This window comes from Perca flavescens, chromosome 15 (assembly GCF_004354835.1).
Source record: "Perca flavescens isolate YP-PL-M2 chromosome 15, PFLA_1.0, whole genome shotgun sequence".
NCBI lineage: Eukaryota > Metazoa > Chordata > Actinopteri > Perciformes > Percidae > Perca > Perca flavescens.
The window spans coordinates 26,289,461-26,300,911 of NC_041345.1; the positions used below are offsets into that span (position 1 = coordinate 26,289,461).

Genomic DNA, 11,451 nt, shown 5'->3' on the forward strand with positions numbered 1-11,451 from the left:
TAGCAAATGTTAATAGTGTATATTTTATGTCCTGTTATTGTAATTTATATCTGCCAAATAGGACTACAGATGGAAATTAGCCTTTGTGCTACAATCTGGCACTTTTACGTGTACTGCTGTACATGTTCATTAAATGTGCATTGTCTTGAAATAAATAAAATAAAATAAATAAATAATAAAAAGTAGCTGCGGTCAAGAATCCCACGTTTCCAATTGGTAGTCTACAGTCAAACGGAGCGATTTAATTGGGGGAGTCTACGGTCAGTCGACGAATCAGAACCCGTAACTGAACGTAGACTTTGCGTTGCGTAGACTCAACTTCTGCTTTTATTTAAAATCAAAAACAAAACAAAACAACGGCACACAGAGTTCCTGTACCTTTGAACACAATCCTTTGGAGAGGTAAGTCGCACTTTACAGCAGAGCTAAAACTACTTTTTTACTCAACTCTTTCTGTTAAGTAGAGCCGTATTTTGTTGGGGAAGGAGTACATTTACTTTCCTCACAATTTTCTATCAAATAAATATCTTTTTTGTATCAGTTATATTCCAGCTATCAGATGTGCTGTCTGTGATCGGGAGATGCAAATGCATTTTGTCTCTTGCACAAAACAATTTTAATTGTTAAATGTTGCATTACTTGTTGCCTAAATTGCATGTGCACAAAATTGACTGCTTAAGTGTAGCTAGTGTTTCTTTGCACTCGAGGAAACTTTAAATTGAGTAACTTTTATACTCTTTGAATTAATTAAGAGGTTTGCAGTCCCTGCACTTGTGACATTCTGCAGGTTCTATCACAGATCACATGTGAATTAAAGATTATTTCTCAAACGTATGACTAAATACGTCCTGTTTTAAAATTATCTGTGGGTTTTTGATCTAAAACAAAAATGTCTTGTTGTGTTACGGTGAATGTATCTTTTGAGATAGCTAGCTAGTTTGGAAAACACTGCTTTCATTGTAGTGTTTTTATTATTTGTATTATTCTTACCAATAGTAGAAATATTGTCTAATATTAATATTCTCACTAGCCCAATGACGGACTGGCCATCATCTATGGGCCGCTACTGATAACAAATATAGATAGATAATAATAATAAAATAACAATAATTTGTCTTGTTATTTTTCAAAAAGTTATTTTTCAAAAAGTTATTTTTATTCGCGAACGTATGTAGAAATACTACACTACCCACAACCCTAAGAATTGCAACGACGTCATTGTTTGTTCCAAGTCGCTGTTGCCATGGACATGTACAGTACAGTACCATGTACCCCTGAACGAGAGCGAGCAACTAGCTACAATAGAAGTCTATGATAGTTTCAAAATGTTTCTTTTAGCGCCGAATCCATTATCACTGACCACCACCAAGATAAAAGAAAATGAATTGCGGCACGAAACGACCAAAGGGGGGAGCTGAGAAAAAGACAGAGAAAACAAAGATAGCACCGTTGGCTTCGGGTGAAAATATGCTAAATTAAGTGATTTATTTTCCAAACAAAAAGAGTGTGTTGCTTCAGATAATATTAACGTTAACAGCTGCATATTTTGGTGAAACTGTTGAAATTTGAACTGTAGCCGTGCATTGCTCTTTCCGTGTTTTGGTGGAGCTGTTGTATTATGTAGCTAGCTAGCTAGCTAGCTAGCTAACTAGCTACTGCGCTCCAACGTCAAGCCGTTGTATTTGTGCTGGCTGTGCCTTTAGTGGAGCGTATCATGTCGTAGCACCGCCACCTAGTGGTCTGCAGATGCTTTAAGATGTTAAACTGTTGTCGGCACATTTTAGCTTTTTATGTTGGGGTTTTTTTTGGTATGTTTTATGACATTTGTGTGACGTTGGTGCATATAAATAAAATGGCATTAAGTTAATTTGACTTATTTAGCGGCTGGCTCTCTGCCTCGTAACGTTACTGTTCCAGGGTTTGTTGAAGTTTATAGGTTGACATGGCAACGGTACACCTTTCTGCTACGTTGATTTGAATGGAAATGGCCTTTCTATCCATTTTATTTCTATGGGTTGGTGTGGTCTGAAAATAGGACCCGTGTGTTTCACTGCTGTAGCCTAGCCTACTAGTTGCAGCTATAGTATGTCAATGGATATATGTACTGTTTATGTGTCTGACATACATTAATACTTGATTGATTTATTTGAAAGTACATACTGTAGTCTGAAGTCTATATAATATAAATATAATAATAATAATAATAATTATTATTATTCTAAGTGATATTTGGGGCAGACCTTTTGCATTTCTTTCAATAAGCACAGTGCAATAATAATGTGTGACCAGAGAAATATTTCTCAGTTTATTTAAGTTCAGTTAGAAGGTTTAGTTAACTAAAATAACTTGCTTAGTGTGCTGCTTGAAACAATAATGTGATTATCAGTGAAGTAATTGCTGTGTGTGTTTGTGTGTTTGTACTTGCAGTTTCACAGAGCCAGTATACAAAAGAGATAATTGAGGAAATGTTTAGATCCATTTTTGGACGAAACTTCTTTGCAAGACTTCGGTTTTCAAGAGATATGGACTCTTCTTCGAAGAAGTCCAAACGAAGGGGTGAGAGCCCTTCGTCTCCTGAAGACCTCAACCCTCCCACCATCTTGAGGGAGCACGGACGAAGGGGTGAGAGACCTTCGTCTAGTGGAGGCACCAACCCTTCTACCACCATGAAGGAGCACAGAGAAAGGGGTGAGGGCCCTTTTTCTTGTGCAGAAAACCAGCCCTCTAACACCAGGCAGCAAGAACGAAGGGATGTGAGCTCTTTGTTCATCGTGGGCACCAACCCTTCTGCCATCACAAAGGAGAGCAGGCAAAGGGGCGAGAGCTCTTTGTCTTCCTCTTCTGAAGATGATGAGCCTTTTACCACCAGGCTGCTAGTACGAAGGTTTGAGAGCCCTTCGTCGTCATCTTCTGAAGATGACCAGCCCTCTACCACCAGGCAGCAAGTGCGAAGGGATGTGAGCTCTCTGTTCATCGTGGGCACCAACCCTTCTGCCATCACAAAGGAGAGCAGGCAAAGGGGCGAGAGCTCTTTGTCTTCCTCTTCTGAAGATGATGAGCCTTTTACCACCAGGCTGCTAGTACGAAGGTTTGAGAGCCCTTCGTCGTCATCTTCTGAAGATGACCAGCCCTCTACCACCAGGCAGCAAGTGCGAAGGGATGTGAGCTCTCTGTTCATCGTGGGCACCAACCCTTCTGCCATCACAAAGGAGAGCAGGCAAAGGGGCGAGAGCTCTTTGTCTTCCTCTTCTGAAGATGATGAGCCTTTTACCACCAGGCTGCTAGTACGAAGGTTTGAGAGCCCTTCGTCGTCATCTTCTGAAGACAAGCAGCGTACTACTACAAGGCGGCAGCAAGCATGGAGGGTGGGAGCCCTTCGTTTGTCATCTTCTGAAGATGACCAGCCCTCTACCACCAGGCAGCTAGTACGAAGGTTTGAGAGCCCTTCTTCGTCATCTTCTGAAGATGACCAGTGTTTTACCACCAGGCTGCTAGTACGAAGGTTTGAGAGCCCTTCTTGGTCATCTTCTGAAGATGACCAGCCTTGTACCACCAGGCTGCTAGTACGAAGGGATGTGAGCTCTCTGTTCATCGTGGGCACCAACCCTTCTGCCACCATGAAGGAGAGCAGGCAAGGGGCGAGAGCTCTTTGTCTTCCTCTTCTGAAGATGATGAGCCTTTACCACCAGGCAGCGAGTACGAAGGTTTGAGAGCCCTTCCTCCTCATCCTCTGAAGACAAGCAGCGTACTACTACGGGAGGCGGAAGCAAGCACGAAGGGCTGAGAGCACTTTTTTCGTCATCTTCTGAAGCGGCGAGCCTTCTACCGCAAGGGAGGCAGCAACAACGAAGTCCTTTGTCCTTCGTGAGACATCAACCTTCCTACCACCTTTAGGCAGAATGGAGGAACTGGAGAGAACCATTTGCCCTACATTGACATTGACCAGCCTAGCATCTGTTGGGAGCACGTACGAAGGGGTGAGAGACCTTTGTTTCGTGGAGATTTCAACCCTTCAAACACCTTGATGCAGGACGGACAAAGTGATGACAGCCCTTACTCTACATCTTTGTCTTCTGAAGACGACGAGCCTTTAACCACAAGGAGGCAGCAAGAAAGAAGGGCTGATAGCCCTTTATCTATCTATCTGAGTGCGAGAAAGCGTTTGGAGGAGGAGGGTTTAAAAAGAGAAAGAGAGAGGTGTGAAGAGATGAAGAGAAAGAACCAGGAGAAGGAGTGGACAACGTTTGGTCTGCGTTCAAGAATGTACATTTGGTGGCTCAATCGCAAGATAGAGCGCATTGCCAGGGAAATCCAATGTACCTTTGTGGAGGAGCGCTACCTCCTGCGTCATGGTAAGAAAGTAAACTTACATTTTGTCACATAACATGTCATACAGGTGTATGTATAGCCTCCTTTTAGATCACAGTAGATCAGTGGTGGAACAAGTATTCAATTTCTTCACTAGTAAAAGTCCCAACACCACTATGTAAAAAAAAAAAAAACTCCATTACAAGTAAATGTCCTTCATTTAAAGTCCTAAAAAGTGAAATTATTATTCAGTAAATTCATTGAAAGTAAGTAAAAGTAGTCAGAAAACCAGCCCATGTGACTAATACAGGCTAATTACATTACATTGAACCGTTACAATGAAACACACAAGGTGTGTTAATTAGAGGTGTTGCTCGGTGTGTTTTTTGAATTTTGGAGAGAGCCAGGTTAGCATCTTCTTTATGCCAAGCTAAGTAAAATCTGTTTACATCTGTTTACACTGTCAGAAATGTATTTTTATCTCACAGTGGGCACATATTCCTTTCATGAGTTCATTTATTTATCTTATTTAATTATCATGGAGAACAAAGGAAACATACTCAGTTAATCTAAGATAGCTCTTATCTCACTTATGGCACCAGGCCAACATGGATTTTTAAAAACTTGCAACAAAACAAATCTGTTGACTATTTCCTTGTGGGAGGGGTGCGAGTGTACAACTGGACTCCAGACTTAACCTTTCATATTGTGTTGGTTACAGATCCCCTCGGAAATCCAGAGAAAATGGCAGAAAAAGAACGGCTGCTTGACCGAAGGAGGGACCTGGTCGTGTACAAACGCAGACAAGAATTGAAGGTGGAGAGGGAAGTGATGAAGCAAAAACTGTTACGCAAAAACTCAGAAATCCGACAAATGTTAAATCTTGACAAAGGGCCAATGCCAGTCAGGTCTCGCAAACTCGAATTTGTTAAAACCTATCCTAATTTAGCTTTGGTTAGGTTCTGGCCGTAGACCTTAGGGTTAGGGTTAGACCCTAAAGACAGTAGAAAGAATAAAGTAAGGCAAGAATAGGTTGAAAATAGTTTATAAAAACTTTGAAGAAGGGCACCCGGGTAGCTCAGTTGGTAGATATATATATATTATATATAGAGAGAGGTTTACTCCTCGACATGGCAGGCCTGGGTTCGACTCCGACCTGCAGCCATTTGCTGCGTGTTATTCCCCCCTCTCTCTCTCTCCCCTTTCATGTCTTAGTGAGCTTAGTCCTGGGGAGGAGGAGGCGGTTTGAGTTTGTTGAACGGAGGGATCGAGGGTTAGTTAGAGGGGTGAGTAGTTCTTTCAGATGGGGGAGGGGGGGGGGCATTTCCATAGATGCACTGGTGGGTAAGGATTATATTCAATCGTGGCGGAACCAGTTTTTCAGCATCTGCTAAGGTGAGTGCCTACAGGAGCCTCTGTTCCAGCTGATGATGAGAACAGGTAAACATGATGATGATGATGAGAACAGGTAAACATGATGATGATGAGAACAGGTAAACATGATGATGATGATGAGAACAGGTAAGCATGATGATGATGATGATGATGATAATAACAGGTAAACAGGAAGATGATGATGATGATGATGATGAGAACAGGTAAACATGATGATGATGATGATGAGAACAGGTAAACATGATGATGATGAGAACAGGTAAACATGATGATGATGAGAACAGGTAAACATGATGATGATGATGAGAACAGGTAAGCATGATGATGATGATGATGATGATAATAACAGGTAAACAGGATGATGATGATGATGATGATGATGAGAACAGGTAAACAGCCCAACCCATTTTAACGTTTCATTGCATTTATTCAGATGTAGATTGTATTCATCTTTTGTTTAGAAGTTTTTTTACCATAAGGAGCTTTTTATACTTATCTTTTAAGTTAAAGTAGCAATACCACAGTGTCAAAATACTCTACTAGAAGTAAAAGTACTCATATATGATACATTATGAAAGTGAATTATTATTGCAGATGGTGAGTAAGCAGCATTGTATTGTTGTAGCTAGTCGACAGGTTGCTCATGTCACGCCCCGCCTGCCGTGACTTCTGCACGGTGACAGTCTGGGGGGGTGTGTTGTGCTTTTTTTTTTGTCTGTGTTTCTGTTCCCGCCTATATGTTCCACAGAGTGAGGACACGCGCCCCCCCCTGTTGATTCTCCCCACACCTGGTACCAATTCCAGTCGGCGCCCCTGCTACTCATCCTGGTCCATCATGAGCCTTCAGATGCCAGTCTGACTTACCCCTCCCTGCTGGATTGTTGCTGACCACTGAGTATGCTTGTTCACCAGCCTTCCAGAGTTGGATCTAGTCTAGTTTCTTGTTGTTGTACTTCCCTGTCTGCTCCCTCCCTGACGCTACTAACTGGAAGATCTCTGTTCTCCGAAATAACCCCCCCTTCAGAGTCCTCTGCTGCCAATAGCCACGCCCCGCACTGGAACAGCAAGTCTGCAGCCGCACTGAGGAACACAGCCCAGCACCCTCACTGCCAGTCCAGCCATCTTCAGACCCAGCACCCCCACTGCCAGTCCAGCCATCTTCAGACCCAGCACCCCCACTGCCAGTCCAGCCATCTTCGGACCCAGCACCCCCTCTGCCAGTCCAGCCATCTTCGGACCCAGCACCCCCACTGCCAGTCCAGCCATCTTCAGACCCAACACCCCCTCTGCTAGTCCAGCCATCTTCGGACCCAGCACCCCCTCTGCCAGTCCAGCCATCTTCGGACCCAGCACCCCCTCTGCCAGTCCAGCCATCTTCGGACCAAGCACCCCCACTGCCAGTCCAGCCATCTTCGGACCCAGCACCCCCTCTGCCAATCCAGCCATCTTCGGACCCAGCACCCCCACTGCCAGTCCAGCCATCTTCGGACCCAGCACCCCCTCTGCCAGTCCAGCCATCTTCAGACCCAGCACCCCCACTGCCAGTCCAGCCATCTTTGGACCCAGCACCCCTCTGCCAGTCCAGCCATCTTCGGACCAAGCACCCCCACTGCCAGTCCAGCCATCTTTGGACCCAGCACCCCTCTGCCAGTCCAGCCATCTTCAGACCCAGCACCCCCACTACCAGTCCAGCCATCTTCAGACCCAGCACCCCCTCTGCCAGTCCAGCCATCTTCGGACCCAGCACCCCCTCTGCCAGTCCAGCCATCTTCAGACCCAGCACCCCCACGGCCAGTCCAGCCATCTTCAGACCCAGCACCCCCACTGACAGTCCAGCCATCTTCGGACCCAGCACCCCCACTGCCAGTCCAGCCATCTTCGGACCCAGCACCCCTCTGCCAGTCCAGCCATCTTCAGACCCAGCACCCCCACTGCCAGTCCAGCCATCTTTGGACCCAGCACCCCTCTGCCAGTCCAGCCATCTTCGGACCAAGCACCCCCACTGCCAGTCCAGCCATCTTTGGACCCAGCACCCCTCTGCCAGTCCAGCCATCTTCAGACCCAGCACCCCCACTACCAGTCCAGCCATCTTCAGACCCAGCACCCCCTCTGCCAGTCCAGCCATCTTCGGACCCAGCACCCCTCTGCCAGTCCAGCCATCTTCAGACCCAGCACCCCCACGGCCAGTCCAGCCATCTTCAGACCCAGCACCCCCACTGACAGTCCAGCCATCTTCGGACCCAGCACCCCCTCTGCCAGTCCAGCCATCTTCGGACGCAGCACCCCCACTACCAGTCCAGCCATCTTTGGACCCAGAACCCCCACTGCCAGTCCAGCCATCTTTGGACCCAGCACCCCCTCTGCCAGTCCAGCCATTTTCAGACCCAGCACCCCCACTGCCAGTCCAGCCACTGCCAGTCCAGCCATCTTCGGACCCAGCACCCCCTCTGCCAGTCCAGCCATCTTCAGACCCAGCACCCCCTCTGCCAGTCCAGCCATCTTCGGACCCAGCACCCCCTCTGCCAGTCCAGCCATCTTCAGACCCAGCACCCCCACGGCCAGTCCAGCCATCTTCAGACCCAGCACCCCCACTGACAGTCCAGCCATCTTCGGACCCAGCACCCCCACTGCCAGTCCAGCCATCTTCGGACCCAGCACCCCCTCTGCCAGTCCAGCCATCTTCAGACCCAGCACCCCCACTGCCAGTCCAGCCATCTTTGGACCCAGCACCCCCTCTGCCAGTCCAGCCATCTTCGGACCAAGCACCCCCACTGCCAGTCCAGCCATCTTTGGACCCAGCACCCCCACTGCCAGTCCAGCCATCTTTGGACCCAGCACCCCCTCTGCCAGTCCAGCCATCTTCGGACCAAGCACCCCCACTGCCAGTCCAGCCATCTTTGGACCCAGCACCCCCTCTGCCAGTCCAGCCATCTTCAGACCCAGCACCCCCACTACCAGTCCAGCCATCTTCAGACCCAGCACCCCCTCTGCCAGTCCAGCCATCTTCGGACCCAGCACCCCTCTGCCAGTCCAGCCATCTTCAGACCCAGCACCCCCACGGCCAGTCCAGCCATCTTCAGACCCAGCACCCCCACTGACAGTCCAGCCATCTTCGGACCCAGCACCCCTCTGCCAGTCCAGCCATCTTCGGACCCAGCACCCCCACTACCAGTCCAGCCATCTTTGGACCCAGAACCCCACTGCCAGTCCAGCCATCTTTGGACCCAGCACCCCTCTGCCAGTCCAGCCATTTTCAGACCCAGCACCCCCACTGCCAGTCCAGCCACTGCCAGTCCAGCCATCTTCGGACCCAGCACCCCCTCTGCCAGTCCAGCCATCTTCAGACCCAGCACCCCCACTGCCAGTCCAGCCATCTTCAGACCCAGCACCCCCACTGCCAGTCCAGCCATCTTTGGACCCAGCACCCCCTCTGCCAGTCCAGCCATTTTCAGACCCAGCACCCCCACTGCCAGTCCAGCCATCTTCGGACCCAGCACCCCCTTTGCCAGTCCAGCCATCTTCGGACCCAGCACCCCCTCTGCCAGTCCAGCCATCTTCGGACCCAGCACCCCCTCTGCCAGTCCAGCCATCTTCGGACCCAGCACCCCCTCTGCCAGTCCAGCCATCTTCGGACCCAGCACCCCCACTGCCAGCCCAAACTCACAGCTTCAATAAAATAAGATTCTTTACCACCTACTCCTTAAAAGTAATGTTTTTCCTCAAATTTGGAGAGAAGCTGCATCTGCTTTATCATGGATAGAAAATGATGTATTAAGGAGAAGAAGATAAAGAGGTAATTAGACCTGACATCATCCTTAAAGCCATCCAGGTTCTGTATCATCCACCCAGTTTGGCCATGACTCATCTATAGAGACAGACCAGTGTTTTATTCAAAGAAACGTGATAAAAATTCTGTTTCTAAGGTAAAAGTTAACTGCAACTTTTTTGAAGTAACTATACCAACAACTGGGAATTGTATTCTATTTTTGGGACACTAAATATAAATAAGGTCCCTTTGGGAGCTCAGTAGTGAATATGGGACAAAAGAAACATTTGGGAAGTCTTCAAGAAGATATCTGAAGCGGATGATGAGGGAACAAAAGCAACAACAAAAAAATCAACATTAAACAAATATTAAAGTGATAATCCAAAGATGTGTTGTTATGCATTTTGCGTCACCTTGTGGTCACATCATCATTTGGTTCATGCTCAGTGTTTTTACAGATAAATATGATTCTTCTTCTGTGTTTGTACTGAGTTGCATCCAGTTAACTCATATAAATAACAGTAGCAATGAAGCTGAATCACCTCAGAATTAAAGATGAAAGTATAAGCAGCATTGTAATGTTGTAGCTAGGTGGAACAAATGCTAATGGGTTATTTTTGGTAGTTTAATCAATATTAATGCATCATATTTCATAAAAATATATCATTTGTATGTGAAACCTTAAAGGCCACACTGGTGTTTTCACTATAATTGACATCTCCCTCATCATTCTGTTAGAAACTTAGCCAGTTATTTATAGTGCGTAAAGTCTGGTGATGTCAATGAATTTCAAAGCATAGCTCCACTCAACTTTGCACACAAAATGTGAGATTAGCTTCTAAAATATGAAGCATTACAGAATGCATCAGTCATCAATGCAACTGATTCACAGAAAATGAATTCTGATAGTTGAGTAATTTTTTAAGCATAAATGCCATGTCAACATGTCATGGTTCTAGCTTTCCAGCTTTTAATTAGACTATTTTAATAATCTTCATCTATTTGGAATGATTTTGAGGATTAAACTGGCGGTTTGACAAAATAAGCATTGCATGGTGTCGGTGTGGGCTCTGGGTAATTGTGATTTCCAAACTATACGACTTAAACACACATGTTCAAAAATGATAAATGAACAATAAGTCATTGCGTTTCAAGTAGTGACAAACCAAAGCAAGTTTATTCTGACCGAAAAAGTGAAGCGTTGGCTTATTACAGCTTTGACGGCTTTCATTCATTATTTAGTACAGTTCCCTTTAGATTACACACTGAGAATGAAAGTAAACAAAAAAATATTTGTATCTCATAAGCTAAATACCCCCAAAAGTCTGGATATAATCGTGCAAAGACTTTGAAAAGTCTCCGAAAAGTCACTGTCTTCCAGGCCAGATTACTAAACTTCTAGAAGTGCTAATGTTACAAAGACACCAAACATATTGCCTGAAAGTTGGAGCTATATGGCTACAAGCTAAAAACAAGACATGAAGCTGGGTTAAAAGGTCAACAAATACACTGTTATTCCATGATGGTTGAAGTATATATATATTTATATTAAGTATTGTGTTCGTCGCAGGCGACAGCGTCGACCTGGTAGTTAGGGAAATGCACTTAGTTACATTCCAGCACTGCCAGTGGGGGTCAGCTGTACCAAAGTACAAATTCCCTCAACGTGATTGGGTGACATTTTGCAGGTGTGTGCCTTCTAGTGGACAAATATGTAAATATCAGAAGATGGCAATCAGGGTCTCCCCCAAGTGGTCAAACTATTTTGTGAGCACTAGACTACTGATGTTGAAATAAACAGCACAAACAACTGCAAATATGATATATTCAACAATTATACAACTCATTAAGCTTAAACACTTACTCAATGAATCCAGAATAAAGCCATTATCCTTTTATGTTATTGTGTTTGTATGTCATGTGTCACTATGCACAGGGAGCACAAATGCCATGTTTGTATATGTATATTAACTTCTTTCAAG

General features: G+C 45.8%; 1 protein-coding gene across 1 annotated transcript; it reads left to right on the plus strand.

The window, feature by feature from the left end:
* The first annotated feature begins 1,230 nt into the window (after positions 1 to 1,230).
* On the plus strand, positions 1,231 to 3,868 carry LOC114570199 (uncharacterized). Its single transcript, XM_028600452.1, has 3 exons — positions 1,231 to 1,459; positions 2,428 to 3,704; positions 3,812 to 3,868. Exons 1-3 carry the CDS (start codon positions 1,381 to 1,383, stop codon positions 3,866 to 3,868), a joined length of 1,413 nt encoding a protein of 470 aa, XP_028456253.1. The 5' UTR covers positions 1,231 to 1,380.
* The last annotated feature ends 7,583 nt before the right edge of the window (positions 3,869 to 11,451 follow it).